Source organism: Papaver somniferum, unplaced genomic scaffold, assembly GCF_003573695.1.
Source record: "Papaver somniferum cultivar HN1 unplaced genomic scaffold, ASM357369v1 unplaced-scaffold_67, whole genome shotgun sequence".
Lineage (NCBI taxonomy): Eukaryota > Viridiplantae > Streptophyta > Magnoliopsida > Ranunculales > Papaveraceae > Papaver > Papaver somniferum.
In genome coordinates this window covers 482,590-510,339 of record NW_020649526.1, presented here as the reverse complement: position 1 = coordinate 510,339, position 27,750 = coordinate 482,590, and the positions used below count along the sequence as shown (strand labels likewise).

Sequence of the window (27,750 nt, the reverse complement as noted above, 5' to 3'; positions counted from 1 at the left end):
CAAGAGTGGACATCACTAGGACATCTCATCGTCTCGAAAATGTTGAAACGTATTGTTTCTCCATCAAACTCCATAGTTAACGTTCCTTTATCCACATCAATAATGGTTTTCGCCGTTTTCATGAAGGGACGCCCAAGTAGCAATGGAAGAGACGAGTCCGGTGACCCTTCATTCATCTCTAACACGCAAAAGTCAGATGGAAATACAAGTTGATTAACTTGCACAAGAACATCCTCAACAATACCCATTGGGTAAACATTAGAGCGATCGGCTAATTGCAATACAATTCCAGCCTTTTTAAGAGGACCTAACTCAAGTGAATTGTACATAGATGCAGGCATAACATTAACGGATGCACCTAAATCCAACATAGCTTTGTTAAATGTGGTGTTACCAATTGTGACTGGAATGTCAAAGCTACCGGGATTCTTACATTTCAGTGGGAGTTTGTGTTGTAAGATTGCCGAAGCATTCTCCCCCACACTTAGCACTTCATTACCTTTGAGCCTTTGCTTATTGGTACACAAGTCCTTCAACACTTTCGCATACTTGGGAACTTGCTTGATCGCATCAATGAGTGGTATGTTCACATGAATCTTCTTTAAAACGTCTAAAATCTCCTTTTCTAGTTCCGCCTCTTGGAACTTGCAAATCTGCGAGGGAAAGGTAAAGGAGGAACATAAGTAGAAACCGGAGTTTTAGAGTGAGGAATAGGTACCTCGGGTGTTTGGGGAATTTCATCCCTCTTCTCCTCCAAAAAAAGTTCCTTTGGTGTTTCCACCTTGCCTGAATCAGTAACTTCGGGTTGCACAAGTTGTGTACCACTTCTCAGCATAATAGCATTGACACCCTCTTTTGGGTTGATAGGTTGAGAAGGGAGTTTCCCACTATTTTGTGCCTTCAATTTGTTTATATCAACCGCCATGGAGCCCATTTGTGTCTGCAACTCCTTGATAACACTCTTAGTTTCTTGTTGACTTTCCTTAAACATGGTAGAAATGCCTTGCATAAAAGTTTGAAGCTTTACATCGATATCGGAACCTTGATTTTGCATCGATTGTTGTGGTTGCTGAAATTGTTGTTGTTGCGGCTGGAATTGTTGTTGTTGTGGTTGAAATCCACCCGAACGGTTGAATGTAGGTTGTTGAACCGCGTCTTGCTTGTTTGCATAGCTAAAGTTGGGGTGATCTCTCCATCCCGGATTGTAAGTGTTGGAGTAGGGATCATACCGTCTTTGTTGATTTGGAAAGACTGCACTAGCTTGATCCAACTCTTCACCATATGAAGGTAAAATAACCGCATCCATCTTTTGCATCATTTGCTCCATGTTATCCATCCTTTGATCACGGTGTGATGATGAATCCGTAACTTCATGCACTCGCCTAACCATTGGTTCACCTCTTGTATAGAATTGTTGCGAGTTTGCAACCATGCTTTCAATCAACTCGGTAGCTTGGGCCACCGTCTTGTTCACTAGTGCACCACCACCCGCTGCATCAAGAAGATATCTATCACTTGTTTGGAGACCTTCGTAGAAGTATTGTATTATCATCACGTCACTAAATTTGTGGTGTGGACAGCTTGCCACCAATCTCTTGTATCGCTCCCAACATTCATACAAAGATTCTCCTACGTGTTGCTTTATCCCACAAATGTCTTTGCGAATTTGAGTAGCCTTTGACGCAGGAAAATACCTCTCTAGAAAGAGTTTCTTCAACCCGTTCCATGTAGTGACACTTCCGGATGGTAAATAATATAACCATTCCTTAGCATTGTCCGCCAAAGAGAATGGAAAAGCTTTCAACATTGCTCCATCCGCATTAGTCTCCGGTGGAAGAATAGCCATGATAACGTTGTGGAAATCCATGAGATGCTTGTTTGGATCTTCATTCACCATGCCATGAAACTTCGATAACTCTCTAATTAACCCCGGCTTGATCTCGAAGGTTGAGTTTGTCTCAATACACCACCGTTGTGTATCAAGCCTATGAGAAGCCAAGTCCTTGAGTATACGATTTGCATCACCCATTGCTTCTTCTTCTTCTTCAACTAGTGGTTCTTCTACTAATGGAACCTCTTGTTCTTCTTCTAGTTGTAATTCTTCTTCCACTTCGAACTCTTGTTCTTCCGTCGTGTCTTGACTTGGTTGGAGTATTGTGCCTCTTCGAGTAGCTATCCCGCACCTTGGATAGTTCCAATCTTTAGAAGCCAGGGATTAGGTACCTGAAAACAATTCTCGCAAACAAGTGAGAAACAAGACAAGAAAACAAAAATCAAATATGAAAGCAGAAATGATGATAAGAAACTAAAAACTTAGTAACAAGCTGTATGCCTCCCCGGCAGCGGCGCCAAAATTTGACCGGTTGTCAGCCGTGCAAATATAATTCACTTTCTCACTCAATTAGATATAAATATAATACGTGATAAGAAAGAGTTTGTTCCCACAGAGAGGCTTTTGTTGTTATAAAATTTCAGTTTCTTAGTAATCAAGGGGGGGAAATTTTTTTTTTTATCTAAGCAATAAAAGTAATTGAAAGCAAAGTAAACAATTGGAATAATCAAAAAGGAGAAGATATTGGTCACGGGATAGTATCATTCACAAACATGTATTTTCATCAATGACTAGAATTGGAATTTTAATCTCTCATCTATTAGAAGTCCTAGGATATCTTGATCGCAAGAATATCCCGTTTATTTCCCAATTTTATCACAAACAACATTAAAAGATGCTATTGTGAAATCTACCTAGAAAGCAACCTAAAGTGTAAAAGCACAATTAAGTTTAACTCCCTAAAAGCAATAAGTTCTATGAAATAAGACTAATCAACGAGTCAACTCGGACAACTCGGGAAGTCAACTCGGTCAGGTCAACCGAGTCAAGGTGAGTCAGGGAGTCAGCTAGGTAGATGATTGAGAGTCAGCATCTGACTAGCCTGAGTTGATTCTGGCCAAGGCCATTGCACAGGCCATATCTTTGTTGCACAATGATTGTGCATCACAACTCTTTGGCCAGAACCTTGTGATGCACCATCATTGTGCTTCACTGCCAGCCATGACCATATTTCTTCTCTCTATTGCTTCAATAGAAGCTACACAAACCCATTTTACTCTAATTTCCTTTGTTAGCAACACCAGCATTATTGCTCACTTCAAACCCAACAAAATGCCTGCAACCTAACATGCATCTCAGATCACTATCGAAATTCCATATTCTTTCCTTGCAATGCCAACAATACCTCATTCACTGCCTCAATTCCACAATCACCACACACAGCACAAACACCATATGAACCTAGGCATCCATCTAAATAGCATCACTACCAGATTCCACCTGCCATCTACAGCTCTTGACTGCACTTCAGACTGTCACTGCAATTCATGAAATCTGAGCATCACCATCTTCCGTTGCAGCTCAACATTCCACCACTGCAACACATAGCTTCTTAACCATTCACAGTCAGGCATTCACTCTAGCTTCAAGCCCTTATACAATCAACCCAACTCCAATTCAGGTCATTCCCCCAATCTAGATGCAATGCCTGTGACATTAACTCAGACCACCACCATGAGCAATCTCACAACTTCCAGTTGCGCACTTCAGCTCAACTGCCATGCTGCAATACACCATCAGCTCCTCACAACTCCAACTGCAGAGGTTCAACATCACCACTAACTCTGTCTTTAGCAAATCTACAGCTCATGTGCATCTCAGCAACTGCAATTGCACTTCCCTGTAACCAACACCTCAAGACAAACCTAAGCATACATCTAAGCATTTCAACTCCTCCTGCATTCACAGCTCAACCACCATTTGTAGCTCCCTCTTCAGTTTCATTACCACCTGCATCTGACCTTCACCAATGGCACTAGGTCTAACTCAGCATCAGTTTCTTTTCTCGCATTGGCTGCAACATCACCTGCAACAATCTCAGAACCACTATCATTAGCTGCTCAGCCTTCAGCTGCTACATAACACAGCAGCACCAGCACAATCCCAATAGCCATCTCCACACAACATCACTTGTATCTTCACCATTTAGCTGCCAACATAGATTCAATTGCAAACCAAACCTTACCACCATATTATTCTTCATCTGACTTGCAACCCCATTCTCAGATCACTTCACAGTAGCTCGCCCATCTTCTCAAATCTCTTCTCCATCAGGTGACTAATCAAAACCCATTTGAATCTCGACTTTAATCTTCACTTTCATCACCAGTACACAACATCAATTCATCATTTGAATCTCATCAACATAACTCTAATTTCTTCAGCTGAGTTCTCGATTGAGAGTTCAAACATCGACAAAACCCTAGCTTCAGAAACTCAAAAACTTCTCTATTCATACTCAAATGCAATTCCAAAACCCAAATATAAAATCAACCCAGATTCAACATCTACTAACCCTAAATCATTATCAGTTGTTCCATCATCGTTCTGAACCAAACCCATGTCATATTTCTTCCTCCATTCAACTCCATCTGCAACCTCTTCTTAATTTTGTTCTTGACTGCAACAGATTCAAAACCCCCATCTCAATTCGTCTGAATCTTCTCTCATCTGTGTTCTTCTCGCAAACCCTAACAATCGATACATATCTCATCTCTAACAACTTCATCTCCTCTCTGCTCAAATTCTACCACTCTGAATTTCTTTTCTGTGAAGATAATGAGCCGCCAGGTAATGAAGATAATGATGAGAAGAATTGTCTCCTCTCTGAATTTTAGGGTATGTGTAGGAGTATAAATTGATAAGGACACTCAGGTGCAGTCGATAAGGGCCACCCAATTCATCTTTGGCTTGTCAGTTTCGCAGAACTGACTGCCTACTCTGTTTTCTTGCTCAATTGTCAGTTGCACGGAACTGACAGATATTCTTCACCTCTTTTGCTGCATCACTTTAGCTAGCTCCAAGTATCACTCGACGTGAATTGGTATTTTTGCCATTTTCGCTCCAAATGAATGATTTCTCCTTCTTTTGCTTCCAATGAGTCCATTGCACCTAATAAACTCAAACTCACACATAAGATACATAATTCTCAAGAAAAATAGCAAAGAAGGCATAAATTATAGATATAAAATTAGGTGTTTTACAACACCTATCACATTACAAATAGAGTTTCCAAAGAATTGGTCAATTTTTTCTTCCAGATTAGTTGGGGTTTCTTTTGAAAGAATATCGAGATTGATGTATGTATTGCTACAGTTATCAAAATCAATATTTTCACCAAGAAGTGCAACACTTGATTTCTCGTCTTCATTAGAATCATAGTTTTCAAACATTTTATCAGGAGTTGCAGCAAGACCTTTGTTCCCGGTGTATTTTCTACGATTTGGGCACTCGTTTGCAAAATGACTGAATCCCTTACACTTAAAGCACTGAGGCATATCCTCGTCATCAGTTTCATATGTTTCCCTGTTCTTAGGAGGAATACGATTATGAGGTTTGACTGATGCTTTAGGCTTATCTCTGGAGAACCGTTTACTTCTCTTCAATAGAAGGTCCCTAAACTGTCTTGTGATCATCGAGACCGAATTGTCAAGATCTTGATATGATGAATCAATCTCAGAGTGGTCATCTTCAGAGATATACATTTTTTTTACTTTTATCAAGTAATTTCGTGTCCTTTAGTGCTTTGAATGCAACATCCTTAGATTTGGATGAATGTTCGTGATCAAAGATCTTAAGCTTCCCAACCAGCGTATTTTTGGAGAGATTATCAAGGTAATTTCCCTCAACGATGGCATGCTTCTTAGAGTCGTATCTAGATGGCAGCGATCTGAGAATTTTCATCACAATATCCTTTTCAGGAATAGTCTTACCCAATGCAAAAGATGCATTAACAATTTCAGACACTCTGTGATTAAACTCATCAAATGTATCTTCATCTGCCATACGGAGGTTTTCCCAATCGGAATTAAGGTTTTGAAGCCTAGCTTCCTTTTCACTGGAGTTACCTTTGAATACGATTTCTAAGATATCCCACGCATCTTTATACCTCGTGCAATTTGACACATGTTGCTGAAGATTTGGGGTAACGGCATGTATAATGTCATTCAAACCGTCAGAATTTTTCTTTAAGGCATTTATCTCGGCAGGGGTGTATTCACCAATATCCTTGGGAACGTTTACATCTCCACCTGCCACGACGGGAGCATTATAGCCATTAACAACATATACCCATGATTGAAAATCACGTGCTTGAAGAAAAGCTCGCATATCAATTTTCCACCATAAGTAATTAAAGCCATCGAAGACTGGTGGTACGTTAATTGAGATAGCACCTCTGTCCATAGAGTCAGATCGCTACAATCACAGACTTGTAAGGTCTTGAACGTGTTTGCCTTCTCTGATACCAATTGAAAAAGCGGGGGTACAACAACCATACCCAATATTTCGCTTGGAAATCTCTATGGACAAACTCCAATATACTTTCTAGAGAATCAACTAGACAGTCATACTCAATCTAGATAAAAAGCATATCAAAGAGTTTATATCTCAATCTCTCGATTTGATCTTTACCCAAGCAAACAGAAATATGCGAGTCTTTATCAAATACAAGAGAGATAACTTGGATGGTACCAAAGACCAATATCCAAGTGTCAATCAATTTAAATCAATAACCAAAAGGTCGGATATTCTAATTGATTGATCAACGCACAACCTTTGATATTTCAATTATATAACAAAATATAATGCGTAAAAGAAATAACACAGACACACGAATTTTGTTAACGAGGAAACCGCAAATGCAGAAAAACCCCGGGACCTAGTCCAGTTTGAACACACACTGTGTTAAGCCGCTACAGACACTAGCCTACTCCAAATTAACTTCGGTCTGGACTGTAGTTGAACCCCAATTAATCACACACTCATCCAAGGTACAGTTCCGCTCCTTACGTCTCTAATCCCAGCAGGATACTACGCACTTGATTCCCTTATCTGATCTCACACACAACTAAGAGTTGCTATGACCCAAAGTCGAAGACTTTAATAAACAAATCTGTATCACACAGAACAGTCTATTGTAATAGATAAATCCGTCTCCCACGAATATACCTACGAAGTTTTGTTCCGTTTTTTGAAAAATCAAGGTGAACAGGAACCAATTGATAACCCGGAGTCATATTCTCGAAGAAGAGCCTAGTATTATCAATCACCTCACAATAATCTTTAATCGACGCAGCGAAAAAAGATATTTCGGAATCACAAACGATGAGACGAAGTGTTTGTGATTACTTTTATATCTTGCCTATCGGAGATATCAATCTCACGCCAATTATTACAATTGTACTCATACGATAGAAACAGCAAGATCAGATCACACAACTACAAGAAAATAGTATCGGTCTGGCTTCACAATCCCAATGAAGTCTTTAAGTTGTTAACCTGGTTTAGAAGAAGAAACCAAAGGTTAAAGGAGAATTGACTCTAGCTTAACACAACTAGTATCACACAAAAGGTGTGGGGATTAGGTTTCCCAGTTGCTAGAGTTCTCCCTTATATAGTCTTTCAAATCAGGGTTTGCAATCAATGTTAGATTGGTAGCAAAGCATTCAATATTCACCGTTAGATGAAAACCTGATTAGATTCAACCTAATATCTTTCAACAGTTAGATCGAAAACTATCTTGTTACACACAAATGAAATGCATGTTTCTAGGCTTGTGTAACCGTACCCAAACTTGTAAATTTGTTGGTTCAACAATAATCAACCAAATGGTTAGCCATATGATTACTTTCATATCAACCATATTCTTCTTCACCATAACTAGTTCAAGTGACTCAAATGAACTAGTTAGAAAGTTGTTCAGTTGCAAGGAAATCTTATGTACTACACAAGACACAATCGAAGCAAAAATGATTTGATTCACTCGAATCGGTTCATGAACTATATAGCCACGGTTTGCAATTTGCATTCCTTAGTTTATATAAGAATAAGTTGACAAACATCGTTTTTAGATATAACCTACTCAAGTTCGCGGACTTAAGTTCCGGACGGAGTTCACAAACTCCAGCAGAATTTCTCGGGTCGAGAACTTCCGTCAGTTCGCGGACTGGGTTCGCGGACTTAGCTCACGCCACTATTCCGGTTCTCTTGATCAACAAATTTCGTAAACTTCGGTTCAAGGAATAAGGACTTATACATATATGTGTTTCCACAATAATGCTTATATCCTCCAATGGTTATATTATCTAAACTCTCATTTCAATCATTGAAACATTCTTAGAGGACGTTGATATTCTATAGTTGTTATTCACAAACTATTTTTCGTCAAAGTAAGCAATTTTCAAAGTGATTGAAACTTGTCATGACTTTCGTCACTAGGTAAAGATGAACTTGGCTAAAGGGAAAGCTTACCAACACATATTTTGAGAAATAGATAGGCGAGATAAACTCGGCTCGAATTAGCAAATGTGTATAATCTAAGTCTATATAGGAAAATGAATTTTGTCTCAAGATAGGAGATAAATAGACTTTTGAGTGATAGATAAGTTCAAGTCTCCACATACCTTTTAGTCGATGAAGATCCACCGGTTCCTTGAGTAATCCTTCGTCTTGTATGATGATTGCCATAGAGTTCTTCAGCTCAACTACACTTTCTATCCTAGTCCGCGACCTTAGCTATAGTAGATTAGAAATCAAGACTTATAGTTTTGGTCACTAACATTGACAAACATGTTTGAGATAGCAACACATGCGAGTTCGACCGAGCAATGCTCTAACAAAAATATTACTAACCTCAAGAGGAAGGTTGATGTCGTCGATGTAGCTTATTACTTCTTCACATTCTTCAAGTCTTCGAGTAATACTTGTATGTCTCATTATCCTAATCTTTCCAGCCTAACTTATACGAAGTTGTCTCTAGTACATAATCAAGCGACTCTTTAATTTAGTTTTGATTTACTAAAATATGACAACCAAACTTGACATACCAATGCTTGGTGGGTTCAACCCAGCTATGCTCTAACAATGAGAACAAGATCTGAATTAACCTTTTTCAACTCAGTTCTTAACACATCAAGACCCTTCATAGTATCAACGAGTTGCAGTTTTCCTTCCTCAAAGTATTTAAGAAAATCATGAACAACTTCCGCAAAAACCATATCCTCATTCTCAACATCCTGACGAGTATAGGCATAGTAGCATGAGGCATCATGATTTTGATCATCATATTCTACTAGGTTTCTTTTCTTCCTCCCTTTGGACTCGAAACCAATACCTTTATCAAGAAAACCTGTTGCAAAACCACCAGTGCGAGAAGGTGAAGACATTCTTGACAAAAAGACAATAACCTAGAGTATGCGTACGTGACTCAATAGGTTTGGTATTTAAATGGTTTCTTAGGGACGGTAACTTTTAGGGTTTCTAAATACAGTTCGTGACAAGTAATCATGGGTACCCGTACAAACATAATCCGAACCCAAAATAAAAACAAAACCAAAACGAAACGTACCTTTTTACAAGGTAAGACAAAACAGTATAATTTTGCTACGTGAAGATTTTCTTTCACAAATGTTTAGCTCAGTCAATTTTATATCTCCACAGAGAAACAATTTAGAGCACAAAGGTAGCAGGCAACTTAGTTGCAACAAAAACTTCTTCGAAACTAAAACAATAAGAAAAAAATGAAGAGATTCTTGAGACACAAATAATACTTAGGCAGTGCTGTCTGTAGACAATAATTTACCTAAGAATAATAAGAAAATAGCTCGACTAATTAGAAAGCATTTTACCAATAAGTATACCTGACCATATCTCACTCAACCAGGATTTTTTGTGTGAGTGAGATTTCAACCTTGTGATTAATTAGCACAAGTATGAGCCCTAAGCTCATCAAATGAATTGTGTTCACGGTTGAGTCTCTTTTTCCTTCCAATTCTAGGAAAGAATCCTTTTTGATGTGAAAAATTATCATAAAAATTGCTGCCATAAAAATACGAGACTAATTATGAGTCCTTACCAGAAGAAGTTTGTTTGGAGGATTTTGATAGCCTGTTGATGAGATCCTTGTATCCTTCAATTATCAGATTAAGGTTGTCCTTCATATCTCCACTGTTTCTTCAATCTACAGGAACCTTTTTCACATCTTGAACATCATTATTGTCATTAGGTTGAGAGAGACCTTTCTGAAATCTCCTTGACCAAATTGTATTAAGGCTACAATTTTTCCGAACATTCGATGAGCAAATTGAACTAACCTCCCTGGAAGAATTCACAGGGTGAGTACTAAAACCAATAGGTTTAGACATCTGAATGTTAGTTACACCTTTGAGCATTAAATCTAAGGTGTGTTGAAGTCGAACAATAGAGTTGTCATTCAACCTAGCATTGCTTTTTCGTTCAACATGTCCTTTTGAATCACAAAAGAGACGCACTTTCTGATCACCTTAGTGATTAGAATGAACAGACTTAACATCATTATTAGCAGATTTCTTCCTTCCAAGCGATGTGAAGTTTCCTTGATTAGAGGAAGATACAAGCACATCTTTTCTAATCAGAAGGGGTTGCGATTTAGCTTCTGGAACTGAATTCATAGTTGGGTCAGAAGCGATTTGTATAGTTGACTCTTTAGAACATCCTCGAATAGAGAGTTTACTCAGAAGATGTTCAATTTCCAAGGCATCCTTTTTGAGTTTCGCCTCGAGTATGGTTCGTGAGGAGCATACTTCGGTGTTTTTCTCGCTAAGAGCCTTTAATTTAGAGTCACTATCTTTTACTATACCGATAATAGCACTGACGTTGTGTTTCAACCGATTGATTCTATCAGCCTGGATTCTAATAGATTTAGAATCATTTCACTTTCTTTGGCTGCTTCCCTTTCTTCAATAGAGTCAGACTCGTCCGAAAGGTAATCGGGGTAACACTTATCAGAGCAAACCTGTTTCGTTGGAACACAATGTTCATCTAAATTCGAGATAGAGGAATCTTTCTCTTTATTAGATTTCATAGAAACAAAACTTTTATTTCTGATGATGCGTTTGTCTGAGATATCACTATTGTCCATAGAGTCAGATCGCTACAAACAAAAAATTATGAGGTATTAAACATGTTTGCCTGCTCTGATCCCAATTGAAAAAGCGGGGGTCTAACAACTACACTCAATATTTCGCCTTAGAAATCTGTATGGACTAACTCTAATATACTTTCAAGATAATCAACTAGACATTCAGACTCAATCTTAAGAAAAGTATATCCAACCAAGAGTTATATCTCTATTTCTCAATTCAATCCGCAATCAAACAAATAGCAATTTGCGTGCCCGATTGAATATAAGAAATAACTTGGACGGTATCAAAAACCAATATCCAAGTGTCAATCAATATAATCAACAATCAAAGGTTGGATTCACAATTGATTGAACTTACGCACAACCTGTAATATTCCAATTATATAGAAAGTATAACGCGGAAAAGAAATAACACATACACAAGTGCAGAAAACCCACGGGACCTAGTCCAGATTTGAACACCACATTGTATTAAGCCGCTACAGACACTAGCCTACTCCAAGTTAACTTCGGATTGGAATGTAGTTGAGACCTAACCAATCTCACATTGATCAAGGTACAGTCGTGTTCCTTACGCCTCTAGAACCACGCCGGATTCTGCGCACTTGGTTCCCTTAGCTAATCTCACCCACAACTAAAAGTTGCTACGATCCGAAGTCGAAGACTTGATAAACCAATCTGTCTCACACAGAAAAGTCTATTGAATAGATAAATCTATCTCCCACAGATATATACCTATGAGTTTTGTTCTGTCTTTTGATAAATCAAGGTGAACATGAGCCAATTGATAAACCAGACTTATATTCCCAAAGAACGGCCTAGTAATATCAATCACCTCGCAATAATCTTAATCGTATGGTAGTGAAACAAGATATTGTGGAATCACAAACGATGAGACGAAGATGTTTGTGACTACTTTTTATCTTGCCTATCGGAGATTAAACCTCGAGCAAATATTAGAGAAGATAGTACTCAATACGATAGAAAACAGCAAGATCTGAACACGCAAATACAGAGAAAATAGTTGGGTCTGGCTTCACAATCCCAATAAAGTCTTCAACTCGTTAACCTACTGGTTTTTAGAAAAACCTAAGGTTAAAGGAGAATCGACTCTAGTCGCAACTAGTATCACATATGAGGTGTGGGGATTAGGTTTCCCGGTTGCTAGAGTTATCCCATATATAGTCTTCAAATCAGGGTTTGCAATCAATGTTAACTTGGTAACAAAGTATTCAATATTCACCGTTAGATGAAAACCTGATTAGACTCAAGCTAATATCTTTCAACTGTTAGATCGAACTTAACTTGTTACATACAAATGAAAAGTGACTTCATTTAGATATGAGTAACCGTACCTAAACGTGTACACCTTTGTTGGCTTAACATTATAGCAATGGTTTGCAAAAGATTGCATTCCTTATTATATAAATGTATTAGTTGACGAACAAACCTATTTTAGAACATAACCTACTCAAGATGCATGCGGGTGCGCATACCTAAGTGGCCGGACTAAGTTTGGGTTCGCCAGTATGCGATCTGATACGCATACCTTCCAAACTCAGTTGAATATCCGGAACTTAAAACTCACGCTAGTGCGCATACCAGTATGCATACTAAGTTCCTGGACTTTCATTAACCAACCAGTACGCATATGGGTATGCATATTATGGTTCTTGAACTTGGAATTTCTTGCAACAGTTAGCATACAAGTACGCATACTGTGTCATATCCAATCATGGTTATTTGTTCTAAACTCCAATTTCAGTCATTGAAACATTCTTAGAAGACGACAATAGCTGTCTCACACAAACTATTAGCTTCAAAGCAATTTTCAAGTGATCGAATGATCAATACGAAACATTCTGAGTCTACATCACATGACTGTCTCAGACAAATCATGTAAGATGTTACAAGGCGATTTTCACATGATCATCTTTTGAATTTCGTCAAGAATATAAAATGAACTTGGTTAAAGCGAAAGCTTACCAACACATATTTCGAGAAATATGTAAGAGAGTTAAACGTAGCTCGAAATATCAAATGTGTATAATCGAAGTCTATATATCTATACGACTTTTGTATCAAGTAGGAGATATAGTATATAGACTTTTGAGTGATAGATGAGTTCAGGTCACCACATACCTTTTGTTGATGAAGTTCCACAAGATCCCCTTAGTAGTTCTTCGTCTTCAATCGATGAATGTCGTGAAGTCTAAAGCTCTACTATACTTATCATCATAATCCGAGACTTAGCTATAAGTAGACTAGAAATCAAGACTAATAGTTTTGGCAAATAAACTTGACAAACAAGCTTGAGATAACAACATTTGCGAGTTCGACCGAGTAGTGCTCTAACATCGTGTATCAATTTTCATATATTTGGAGAGGGAAAAGGAAAACCGCTACTGTTCGGTACAAACAGGTAGAAATTGGTTGATTAGGCTAAATTTTTGATGTTCAAAATTTAAGGTAGCTAGAAATAGAAGTAAGTTAAGAGATGGATGATCACAATAGTTAGTTATTACACATGAAGTGGTTGTTGAATCTTTTATATGACACGTATTCCGTCAGACTTGTTAGGTTGTATTTCTGACCCTCTTAGGATTTCCATTGAAGATCTGGAATAGCCATTATTCGTGCTAAGATAGATAGAACCTACTGTGGGGTGGGATATGTCAAATAAAATATTTTGATCCTTTATATTCATTTTTGTTATTCTCACATTCGGCAACTTGAACGGGTGGGGGACTGAATGTTACCGAGTGGTAGAGAACAATCTGAACCGGGACGCACCGAAGTGCTTTTTCTGTAGGTTGAAGTGGTATAGAACCTAGTGAACCGAGCGTACAAAAGAAGAAGTCTTATCTTATGATTTTAGTTAGTTAGTGATCAAAGTCGAGAGTTTCATGCAACCTGCTGAAACAAGACCGATTCTTATTATACGATAAAATATGATGAATGATCAACGCGACAAGCGCATCGAGTCATTTTTTCATTCTTTCCTTACTAGAAAGACTATTCGAACCTCTAGCAAAGGTGGAACTATAACTTGAGCTTTTCCCTGCTAATACCTTTCTCGAGAAATGGGCCCATACCCGCGGGTGAGACTCAATTTAGATTTGCATTATATTCAAGCTTTTTGGAAAGTGGAATTTTGGTGTTACTAGATCACTTAGAATTCATTTTATACATATACAACATATGGTGTAGCATTTGTTTGGAATAGTTCAATGGTAAAATGGTATCTATATATGGATGTCATCTCTTCCATGGAATTACATGAGGTCCCATATTTTCTAATTAACTATTCTAAGAAGCTTTTCACCTCTTATGGTACCACTTTATCTTTTTATGATTTGGTTTTATAAGAAAAATGTGTCTCACTCAGTTCTGGTTTTAAATCCATAAAAACAATCTCATATTCTTTACTGTTTGATCTTGGGGAATTCCATTTGTCAAGTTCTTGTTAAATGTGTTAGGAAATATTATTATGTGTGTGAAGTTACATTGGTAGGGAAATGGGAATACTTATGCAACATTAGTGATATTTGGGATCATTTATTCTGGTTTCACTCTTTGGAGTTTGAAAAATAACATTATGGTGTTAATATTTGGTATGGACTAGACTTTTATTATGTATGTTTGTTTTATTCTCAATCTTTATCAGAGATTTACCGAGATTGAAAAGTTAATTAGTAGTATTGTTCATGGGACTTGCTATTCTGGCAGAGAGATCACATTTCTTGTTTGTACTTTCAACTTTGATGTAAATATCTTACGTTGGCATTTTTGCAGAATACGATTAGGCGAAATATAGTTAGAATTTTCTAATACAGGGTACCACATGGATTCATTTGCAGTAATTTGTATTGAGGTTACTTAATGTTTGACTGTGGTCTTCCAATATCTCAGGTTTTTTGTATTATTATGGAGTGAGAGGTGATGGTAAGGGTAGCGGGAATATCATGGTTCCCGTTGAAATAGTGCTGGTTAGGACCAAATGTAAGTATATGTATACAAATATAATTAGCATATGATTGTGTCTAAGTGGATTTTTTTGTGAGTATCAATTTAACAGTTATTTATGGTATTGTGATGATCAGTGACTTACTCTCACTTTAATCTGCGCATTGTTAGTCATAAGAAACTTTAGGCAGAAATGTAGTTGAGAAATGAAATATCTTATTAGTGTTAGACAAAGACCAAGGAGATTTAGAAATTAAATATATATAAACTTTCAATTCTAATCAAGTTTTTTAATATTGTTAATATTGAAATTCAGTTGGCATCCTAGATCTTTTATTTTGTATCACTCTATTCCTCTAATCTTACATACTTGAGTTGACAATTTTGATGTCCTTTAATATTATTGAAAATTTGGCAAAGGCCTGATCACTTAGTTAAACTGTGCTAATTTCATGGATAGATGAAATGGGTATGATCCTAAGATATTTTTTTTCGTGAGTCTCATCTTATTGTTATATCTGGGTTTCTCTTATAGCGCTTGGACATAATAAGTCTGGTAATGTGTTTCATTTTTGCTACTTTGTTTAGAACTAGAAATAACCCGTATCGTAACGGCATGACATGAAACTGGTTAATATTTGGTTATAATATCTTTAATAATTACTTACAAATTATCGAGAAGATGAAAAATAAAATTAGTAGATGCAAACGAAAAGAGAACGGACCAAAAAATTATGCGAGGTATAGGAAAGGATTGAGATTTTGCGATTCAAAATTAGATTATTGTTCAAGCTTATTATAGCTCTAGTCTTATTATGGTTTCTTTACATGTCTCAAATGCTTTGTTTTTAGCTTTCATCGATCAAGCTGTCCGCATTCTTTTTTTTTTCTTTGGGCATTCTTAATCACAATGCTTCAATAAATCCTGCCGATAAAGTTCATAAACTTTTAGCAATTTTTTTTATGGTTGATGGATTAAAAATGTAATAAATTAATGTTGCATTATTAGAGATAAATCCCCATGTGTTTGACTTTTTTTTCTTCCAGCTTTGAATTTGAAATAATAAACGCACGAAAGTGGATGGACCATAGACAGGTTAGAGGGTTACGCTACCTTATGCAAACAATTTTCTGTAACTGATCTTTTTCTGTAACTGATCTTTTATCCGAAGCTGCTACGTACCCCCCACACTTTACTCCCCCACTTTCTCTCCCAATATGTGGCACAATCTCTCACCATTGAATTCATTCTTGATGGGCCGCTGGAGCTAGCAGGGGGCCTTTAGAATTGTGATGTGAGTGTTGGGGAGAGCTGGGGGAGGGCCTGCCGGGGTGTTAAGCATTTTATATATCATATTCTGTAACTGATCTTTTTCTAAGGGGATTTCGCAACTGATCGATGGATGAGGCATTGAATCGTTTCTTGATGAGTGATTGGTCGAACCGACAGTATATATACACCTCCTGATTGATTGATCAGTAATCGACATTATTAATCAGTTTGTCGACGTGGGAAGAGAACATGTTAGTTTTGTGGAAGTGAAAAGAGAACATGACAAACCCGTCCGCAAACATGTAGGCACGAACTGCAGACGGTCTGTAACAGTTGGGTTAAATGGTTCTACTCCGTAAATATAGTGGTGAAACAAAGAACGAATGAACCGTTAAATAGGTAAAACATTCTAAATATGCAAAATATTTAGAGCTCTTATTTAATTCCAATGTGTATGGCAATATGCCAAAAGCGAATGTGAGAATTTCTTTTTCATTTATAATGAAATACAATGGTACCATTGGCAAATCACTGTGTGAACATTAGCTGAATATAATTGCGAGGCACCAAAAATTTCCCCATAAGCATAAATTTTTCGTGGCTATGGCTTAAGCATAGTTGTTGTTGGTCTATGAGAAAAAGGTCTAAACATCGGACAGCTTAGATTTATGTACACTCACATTGCATTTTATTGGTTTTTTCAACATCATGCACATTGCACAACATCCCCATTTTTTGGTATCACTTTCCGCCGGCAAAGAAATGTGGCTATAGAGAAACTGGCTTTAAGTGGCCTTGAAACAATACTTTACACTACCGTTTAATTTAATTTGATTGCACAACATCCCCGTTTAACTTTGACTGTAAAATTCGGTTGTATTTAACCAAGTGAGGTTGCATTTAGTCACTGCCGGCAAAATGTAGATCTCCGGTTATTATGTTTGTACAGAATAGTACAACACCACAAAATCATTGAGCTGCTGTGAGTCGCCCCACAGAGCAATCTTCACATTGTTTCCCCAAAAAAGAAAAAGAAAAAAAAAAAAAAGGAACTCGAGCCGCTGGCAGTTTAATAACCCACAATCCAATAGTAGTTTCAAGGAAGTATACTGATACACGTTTCTTCCATGAAATCAAATCAAACATGTTTTTTTTTTAACTGCTAGCTGGTGTGAGGCTTTTCTTGAGTTCTCAATGTAAGGGATACCCTCCACCAAGGTGATCAATGCAATACATATATGTCTTATCCTTTGACCTAGCACCTAAGTTGCATCAACAACATAATTGGTGAGAATAATCAAAGTGTGTATTCGAGGCTTTTCCAACTAAGAAGTAGGGCATAAGCCTCAATTTCCAACACAGACGACCCCAAACCTTTAGATTTGTAATAAACAACGCTTCAAGGGGCTCTTCAAAGCCCCTCATTCCTTAAAAAAAAAAAAGTAATAAACAACGCGAAACACTCGATTGATATTTTAGGAGGCTACATATTTTTCTTCTGGGATCATGGAGGAGAGATCAAATTACTATCCAGGCCCTGGATCAAATCACTGCAGCTCCTTTGAACAATACTTATACATCAGCATAAATCCCAAATTTCAGAAAATAATTTTCACCTGAATGAATCAACATAAATTCTGCATATGGGTGTATGTATATGCATCCTTTTTTACAAACATCATTGCTTAGCAAAGATCCTGCGATGTGGCTAACATCACCGGATATGAGGCCCCTGTAGAATATGAATGTAAACATTAACAACATTATGGAGGAACACAAAAGCAACTAAAGAAGCGGGCATGCAATACAGTGCCCATCTTTTTCCGTTTGTTCCGAATAGTTTCACAACATTGAATACGGAAAAGAACATCAGACACAATCAGCTAAAGAAGATGGAGACGTGAAGATACAGGGAAACCTAAAAAACCAAACTGATGGAAACAAAGAGATAGCTACCAAATCAAATTGTACCTTATGGGTCCAGTGACTAATAAGAAATCATTCGAAGGTCTTTTAGGGATCTTCGATTTTTTTTTTCTTTAGCAATCTACAGTCGGAAATTGGAAGAATAGAGAGATGCAAGAGGAGGAAGAAGATGAGTGATAATATCCATAGCCTAACAGCACGGTGCTGATCAGGGGTTTTTGTTTGGAATCAATAATCCAACGTTACCAATTTATTAATATTGCCCACTTGTGACCAAAATTGATTGCCAAGAAAAAAGAAAACCGCTTTGGCATTGAATACAAAAATAACTCCACGATTCAATGAGAAGTGCAAGCATGACCTAGACCGGGAGAGAGGCGAATATATAGAAACACTCGTTTGCGGTTGAATCTGAAGCATTCTTTGTCTTTCATTTGTCTCCCGAAATGTTATCTAGCCTTCCAACCCTGAAAATCCTATGATTTTTGTATTATAGATTCAGGAATAAGATAAAAATGTCACTTAATTGAACATTCTTGTTATCTGTTGTAGTTCTGAATTTGCTAGCTAATTTCTTATTGTTTAAAATTGTGTATGGAATATGACATTTATTGTAAATTTATAAGGGAGGTGTTGTCATATCTCATCCGTATGATACTGTCGAATCAGTTTACTTGATAAATAATAAGAGATGGTTGTTTCCGTTATGGAAAATTCATATTATCTAATAAAGAATGACGAACTGCGGCCGTGCTTGATCCCTCCGAGCAACGGAGAGGGTAAATATGCAGCCGCTATGCGGTTTAGCATAACTCTATAAGATTGTTCATATCATCTGAAAGTGTTGGTTGTTGTTTTGGCGGTTGAGTTGTCGAACTCGCAAAAATATATTCCTTACTCCTCTTTAAACTAACTAGTAGTATACGGATAAGCAGGTTCTTCCCAAGGGAGAGTTGAGCAAAGTTTTCAATTCAATTTCTGAATGCGAATAATGCAAGACAAATATTAATGCAAATATGAGTACGAGGATGATCAAAGACGCTTTCTCAGTCACAAAATATGAATCTTATTGATATAGCTAGTTTCTGCAAAGTATCTTGTTACTAACAACCCTAGAATAATTAGTACGCTCAACTATTCCGTTATTATCTCCTAAGTTCACCGGATACGGAAGCGCTCGACTACCGGTTTCTACTTGCCAAGTTTCCTAGAAGTACGCTCTCTAGGTGTGACTTAAACAAATGCTTTACACTTTATGAGATAAGATTGCCCCTAGTGATAAAATCAAAAGCATGAATTACCTACTAGTGTCATTCAATACATACGAGTACTTAACAAAGTCCCATCGTCAATACTCATATAATGCTACTTGTGTTTAGGTTTTCTAGACAATTACGGGTCGAAGAATTCCTAACTAGCAATACAACTATCAAATAACCATTCAATTTGCAACTTAAACGATTGAGAAACAATTCACAAACACTTTTAGCATAGTAGAGAATGAGCAATAACAATATAATTGCAAGAAAAAGGCTTTTTAAATATCAATTGGAGTTCATGTTGGGACGTCGAAATCGTCCCTAATCAAGATGCAATTATCTACTGGATTTCATGGTAAACAAAGCAAAACAACAAATGGAAAACAGGAATACAAAACCAAACAAACAACAACTGATGGTTGTGGTGGAATGATGTAGTTGGTAGTGGTGAACTCTGTGGCCTGGTAACAATGGAATGATGATGGTTGTTATTGTTATAGTAGTTTCCTGCAGGTCTGCTGCCTTGATGTTGTGAAGTGGTGAGATGCAGGCGACGGATGGAAGGTGCTATAGTGGATGGAAGATTGATTTGAACTCCAGCTGTTACAGTTGATGGTTGTATGAATGGATCTGGTGGGTGTATGCAGGTGGTCTTGGAATGGAATGGTATGAAGTGCTGATGATGTGCAAATGAGGTGAAGTGTTGAACTGGTGGAGATGATATGCAATGGAAGGTAATGCAGGTGGTAATAATGGTAATGGAGATGCAAGAGAGATGCTGGCGGAATGCAGGTGGATATGCAGATGGTGGTGGTGGTTCAGCGAGCAGCAGTGGTGAAGGAGGGGCTATGAGATGATCCCTGTGACTTTTAGGTTTAACCCCTTTTATAGCTCTTCAATTCCTGTGAATCCGAATCGGATTGAAACCCAACTCCTCTTTCTTCGTAACTTCCAAATTCTGTCTTTAATCCTTAGCCTTTCTTGCTTCAATCAAACGGTAACAACAACATACCTGAGTTTCCTGTCTTGTCGGCCAGGCAAATACTTGTATCTGTAACTTGAATTCCCTGCTTCGCATTCATCTCAGTCTCTGAACCGTATCCAACCTCTGAACTATGGCTATGACCGTCCGCAACTCCTCACCCAAATAACTTGTTTCTCCTCTCTTTCTCGAGCCAAAGTTGTTAACTCAAAACACCACCAATACCTAACTTTTCTCCTAAAACATCACCTAATCTGTCGAGAGCAACCACTGATCATTGTAACCCCTTGTGTAAACACTCACGGCTTAACCAGCAGTGGTGAAGCCTGGTGAAACTGAGCTAGTCGCAGATGAAATTTATGCTGTGAAACTACCATTCATGTCTTTATACAAACACCTGGTGTGCAAGAAAATGATAACACATATTTGAGCTTACTATTGATGATACTTTGCATATCTCCTTCCCTGCAAGCAATAACAATTCAATCACACAACAGCCCATTCTTCCAATTCATTTAAGAACTCAAATATTGCCTTCAATCGTCTACTTCCATTCAATCTGTATGGCCACACGAACATGAGACTTTAACTGATTTTCTTGGCACATGACATCACCTAGATTCGTTCACTTTTGCTGCCAAAATCGAATTCACATCAAACCCAACTTTCCTTGTTCATTTCAGTACTCAAATCTCTTCTTCCACTACCAAAATCAATGGCAGCAGCAGCAGGTATTCTTCCATGTGGCTTTGCTAATTTCTATCTGAAATACAACCCAAAACTCCAGCGAAACCTCCCTGTTCTTCTCAGCTTCTAAAACTCTCATAACCATCGGCAGTCACCCTATGGCATGGAAGACGGTGAACTTGGTTCAACAGTTTTTGTTCTTCATGGTTCAGTGAAAGAAACCGGACTTGCGTTTTCTCGACCTAGTTTCAGGAGTATAAGCTGTAAATGTGAAAGGGCGCCCCTTAACAAACGTCTGCCTGTATTTAACAGCCTTCAGCTGACTGCCCTACTGTGCTTTGACTCCGCCAATTCCTAAGCTTCCAAGCAATGAATTGAGCCTCTTTTCGCCTTGTTTCTCGTCGCATGACTCCAAAATATCTACAAAATGCAAAACAAAGTGTAATGTACAAAAATACAAGAAAAATAGCTAAGAAAAGCACAAGAAATTGATACTCAAAAGATATATTTTAGCCACCTATCAAATTCCCCCACACTGATTCTTTGCTAGTCCTCGAGCAAACAAAACAAAACTAAAATACAACAACTCCATGTCGTCGAGAATACGGTTACTTTTAGCGAATGTAACAAGCCTTTAAACCCCTAGGTGTCCCTAGTGGACGAGTTATAGTCTCGTGAAGGTTTACAAGAGGTGTACCTACAAAACCTATATTTCCAACTCCAGCTACCTGTGACAAATCTATGAGAAAATCCAAAATGATTACAGGAGGAAGTACCCAGATGCAAATCCAATTCATATATAAACAAAGCGCTACTCAGAAAGTCGAACAAACCACAATACTCGGAATCTAACAAACCACAATCACACATGAATAGATTAAGAAGATGGATATAGAGATAGACGGTTGCGATGTTGACTAAAGTGAACGATGTTTCCCATATCCGTCTGAAGGTCACTGCCAAGATGAACCTATGAATCCTAATGGATTGAGATACTCGTCTGAACACTAATATCAAATCAACTGGCATATACAAGGGAACCAGTGATTGATAATCCTAATTCTAGATCAACTCGACTGGCAAATACAAGGGAACCAGCGGTCCATTTATTAATTGAACAATAATAATAATAACTTTTTTTTTCTTTTTCTTTTTTCACTTTTTTTTCTTTTTTTTTTTACTTTTTGAATTGACAATATGATTAGATCTTTTGGATCCTGCGTTCCACGCTTGTTTAGGCGACGGAGACAAGGAGAACACACACATATTGCTATCCAAGTGTCATTTTTTTTTTCATATATATATATATACTCCGGTTGGTCTAGTTGGTCTGATGTCTTTTTTTTTTCTTAGTAACTCAATCACTCTATTTCATCCTAGCAGTAATAACAATTCTATGTTAGTGTCCCACCAAATCACTTAGAGAAACAAAAAGTTTGCAAAAATAAAAACAGAAGGTGATATGGTGATATTCCGAGATATGGTAACAACTATCATGTTATTTCTAACACCTGAGCTCTGTCTTTTTAGTTAATGGGTTTCTCAACTCCTGCAACCAAGATGGTTCCATCCACTTATACTGTTTAGTGTCATCCTGAAGGCACAAGTTTCTAAATTTCGGAGTTTATAAAACAATTTTTTTTTCCGTTTTTTAAACTAAAGGCATTAAACTCTACAAATTATATACAAATTACATAAACTGATACTCCAACTCATAGCTATTTCTGAACAATAGAGGATAAACACTAAACAAGCTATTTAGTTGGCATCTAATCCCGACTCAGCTAATATATACCTCATCGTCAAGAAAAAATCCATCTACTTAGAATGTCTAGTGTTCATTCTATATTGTTCAAAAATCTCTAAAAGTTAGAGTTTTGTATACGTCAATTTTTTTTCTTATTCATATTATACCCTACCCCCACACTTAAATCAAACATTGTCCTCAATGTTTCAAACCATTGCAAAAAGTATAAGAGGAATACTTGAAAAAGACAAGGAAGTAAGAATTGGAATTGTTCACCTGATTGACGCCTACGAGACACATTCAAAATAGACTCCCCATATATCAACAATCTGAAAATTTAAGGATCCACCGACAAAACAATCTGCATATATAGCAAAAGCTTCACATGAATATTAGAAAATAGTGGGAAGATTGAAACTATCATCCCACGAGAGTCACCCCCACACTTAGTCTTTTCCACACTCGGAAGTGTATAAAAAAAATAAGTGGAAGGAACATCTATTGGTTCCTCTTGGATAACCTGCATGGTGTTAGAATCAAACACATATGGTGGATACTTGGAAGCAAGAAATTCGGAGAACTTTATAAGCACATAATTCCAACCCCAAATGAGGTATTTTCCTAAAAGATGGATTAACAACTCTTTGGGAAACTACTATTAATTTGGGAGGATCATCATTAGATAGAGGTTCATGTAAAGGGTTAGACAAACCTTGCATAACCTCATGTATTACCAGATCCTCGGTACTGCTGGACACTTCCATTCTCACATCACAAGTATCATCATTCTCACTAGAATTCTTGTTAAGACATTCATTGGTTTCTTCTATAACCAAGTCCTCCTCATCGTAAAAGGAATCAGAATCTTCCATAAGCAAATTATCGTAATCCTTATGTTCTTCACAAGTTGACTTCTCATTCAAAGTATCGACTATCTCTGAATTTAGGGCATGATGCACAAAGAAGTCATAATCATCATCGCCCTCATACACGACATAAGTCTTACCATCGATAATTGTAGTGTTTCTAGACTCAACTTCTTCCTCTAGAATATGAGAATGATCATTATAATCATGAGTTGAGCTAGTAGCACCGTCATTATCAATATTTTCCAAGGGTTCATCATCCTCGGAATCTTCTACTTGGGGCTCTTCTCCATTATCCACGCGGCGGTTAACCTCATCATGTATGGCCCTAATAATTGCTTGAAGAGTCTCTTCCGTTGCTCCCTCGTCTTCCAACTGCTCATATTGTTTAAAGAGTTTCTTTATGTTAACACGTTTTCCGCTACTATTCACAATAGGTTCTTTAGACCATGTATATTCCCTTTGAATGGGTGAAGGATCATAAGTATGATCCGGAACAGGTCTAAATACACTATCATAGGTTTCACTTGGTATGAAACTCGGCACGTTGGGAGTTGAGTTAATCTGGTTCCATGTACGTCGCAAATCCATGAATTCATTAGGCATCTGCAAGAAACTAGATTGGAACGTATGAGAAGTATAACTATCCCCCCATCCTTGTGATTGTCCACTTACATAACCACCAAAAAGTTGTTGCGATGTATGAGAAAAATCACAAGGTCTTGTAGAATAGTCATCATAACCAAAAGATTGGTTTTGACTGTATCCCACATATGGTTGGAAGCTATTGTAAGAATGAGATTGAAAATCAGAATTATTACCATAATATGTATGGTCTTCTGAACCATATGTATTGTTCCCAAAAGGATACATCTTGAAGATTATGCACACAACTCGTTTATAGACTTACCTCTTGTTCCCAATTGTGCACACACCGAAAGAATGATTGTTTGTACCTGAAAATAAGATTCTAAAAGAAACAAATTAATAGAAAAGCTAAAAAATAAATAAAAACTATATACAAAACAGAAAAATAAATAATAACTCAAACTACAGACTGCTCCCCAGAAGCGGCGCCAATTTTGACGAGGTGTCGAACTCACAAAAATATATTCCTTTCTCCTCTTTAAACTAACTAGTAGTATACGGATAAGCAGGTTCGTCCCAAGGGAGATTTGAGCAAAGTTATCAATTCAATTTCTAAATGCGAATAATGCAAGACAAATATTAATGCAAATATGAGTATGAGGATGATCAAAGACTCTTTCTCGGTCACAAAACATGAATCTTATTGATATAGCTAGTTTCTGCAAAGTATCTTGTTACTAACAACCCTAGAATAATTAGTACGCTCAACTATTCCGTTATTATCTCCTACGTTCATCGGATGCGGAAGCGCTCGACTACCGGTTTTCTACTTTCCAAGTTTCCTAGAAGTACGCTCTCTAGGTATGACTTAAACAAATGCTTTACGCTTTATGAAATAAGATTGCTCCTAGTGATAAAATCAAAAGCATGAATTACCTACTAGTGTCATTCAATACATACGAGTACTTAACAAAGTCCCATCGTCAATACTCATATAGTGCTACTTGTCAATACTCATATAGTGCTACTTGTGTTTAGGTTTTCTAGACAATTACGGGTCGAAGAATTCCTAACTAGCAATACAACTATCAAACAACCATTCAATTTGCAACTTAAACGATTGAGAAACAATTCACAAACAGCATAGTAGAGAATGAGCAATAACAATATAATTGCAAGAAAAAGGCTTTTTAAATATCAATTGGAGTTCATGTTCGGACGTCGAAATCGTCCCTAATCAAGATGCAATTAGCTACTGGAGTTCATGGTAAACAAAGCAAAACAACAAATGGAAAACAGGAATACAAAACCAAACAAACAACAACTGATGGTTGTGGTGGAATGATGTAGCTGGTAGTGGTGAACTTCGTGGCCTGGTAACAATGGAATGATGATGGTTGTTGCTGTTGTAGTAGTTTCCTGCAGATCTGCTGCCTTGATGTTGTGAAGTGGTGAGATGCAGGCGACGGATGGAAGGTGCTATAGTGGATGGAAGATTGATTTGAACTCCAGCTGCTACAGTTGATGGTTGTATGAATGGATCTGGTGGGTATATGCAGGTGGTCTTGAAATGGAATGGTATGAAGTGCTGATAATGTGCAGATGAGGTGAAGTGTTGAATTGGTGGAGATGATATGCAATGGAAGGTAATGCAGGTGGTAATAATGGTAATGAAGATGCAAGAGAGATGCTGGCGGAATGCAGGTGGATATGCAGATGGTGGTGGTGGTTCAGCGAGCAAAGCTCGCTGAAACTAGGTTTGCGGCAGTGGTGAAGGAGGGGCTATGAGATGATCCATGTAACTTTTAGGTTTAACCCCTTTTATATCTCTTCAATTCCTGTGAATCCGAATCGGATTGAAACCCAACTCCTCTTTCTTCACAACTTCCAAATTTTGTCTTTAATCCTTACCCTTTCTTGCTTCAATCAAACGACAACAACGACATCCCTGAGTTTCCTGTCTTGTCGGCCAGGCAAATACTTGTATCTGTAACTTGAATTCCCTGCTCCTCATTCATCTCAGTCTCTGAACCGTATCCAACCTCTGAACTATGGCTATGACCGACCGCAACTCCTCACCCAAATCACTTGTTTCTCCTCTCTTTCTCGAGCCAAAGTTGTTAACTCAAAACACCACCAGTACCTAACTTTTCTCCTAAAACATCACCTAATCTGTCGAGAGCAACCACTGATCATTGTAACCCCTTGTGTAAACACTCACGGCTTAACCAGCAGTGGTGAAGCCTGGTGGAACTGAGCTAGTCGCAACTGACATTGATGCTGTGAAACTACTTTTCAGGTCTTTCTACAAACACCTGGTGTGAAAGAAACTGATAACACATATTTGAGCTTACTGTTGGTGATACTTTGCACATCTCCTTCCCTGCAAGCAATAATAATTCAATCACACAATAACCCATTCTTCCCATTCATTTAAGAACTCAAACACTGCCTTCAATCGTCTACATCCATTCAATATGTATGGCCACACGAACATGAGACTTCAACTGATTTTCTTGGCCCATGACATCACCCAGATTCGTTCACTTCTGCTGCCAAAATCGAAGTCACATCAAACCCAACTTTCCTTGTTCATTCCAGTACCCAAAACTCTTCTTCCACTACCAAAATCAATGGCAGCAGCAGCAGGTATTCTTCCCCATGGCTTTGCTAATTTCTATCTGAAATACAACCCAAAACTCCAGCGAAACCTCTCTGTTCTTCTCAGCTTCTAAAACTCTCATAACCATCGGCAGTCACCCTATGGCATGGAAGACGGTGAACTTGGTTCAACAGTTTTTGTTCTTCATGGTTCAGTGAAAGAAACTGTACTTGTGTTTTCTCGACCTAGTTTCAGGAGTATAAGTTGTAAATGTGAAAGGGCGCCCCTTAACAAACGTCTGCCTGTATTTAACAGCATTCAGTTGACTGCCCTACTGTGCTTTGACTCCGCCAATGCCCAAGCTTCCAAGCAATGAATTGAGCCTCTTTTCGCCTTGTTTCTTGTCGCATGACTCCAAAATATCTACAAAATGCAAAACAAAGCGTAATATACAAAAATACAAGAAAAATAGCTAAGAAAAGCACAAGAAATTGATACTCAAAAGATGTATTTTAGGAACCTATCAGCGGTTCGTACCATCTGTTCGGAGATGATTGCAACCCTGATATTGGCGATTGGCCAACTCTTACTTTCATGGCAACGACCAACTTTTTTTTTGGCAATTGGCCAACTCTTACTTTCTTGGTAGCTGACCAACTCTTACTTTCTTGAAAACTGGCCATCTCTTGGCAACTGTTCTTTTTTTGGAAATTGGCCAACTCTTATTTACTTGGCAACTGGCCATCTCTTATTTTTTTGGCAATTGACCAACTGTTATTAGTTTTTTTTTGGAAATTGGCCAACTCTTATTTTTTGCAAATGGACGTTTCTTATTTTGGCAA

At 37.7% G+C, this 27,750-nt stretch overlaps 1 protein-coding gene across 1 annotated transcript; it reads right to left on the bottom strand.

The window, feature by feature from the left end:
• Nucleotides 1-19,696: 19,696 nt before the first annotated feature.
• On the bottom strand, nucleotides 19,697-27,152 carry LOC113343814. Its single transcript, XM_026587935.1, has 2 exons — nucleotides 23,129-27,152; nucleotides 19,697-21,525 (listed from the first exon to the last, which is right to left on the bottom strand). Exon 1 carries the CDS (start codon nucleotides 24,589-24,591, stop codon nucleotides 23,389-23,391), a length of 1,203 nt encoding a protein of 400 aa, XP_026443720.1. The 5' UTR covers nucleotides 24,592-27,152; the 3' UTR covers nucleotides 19,697-21,525; nucleotides 23,129-23,388.
• Between the last annotated feature and the right edge of the window lie 598 nt (nucleotides 27,153-27,750).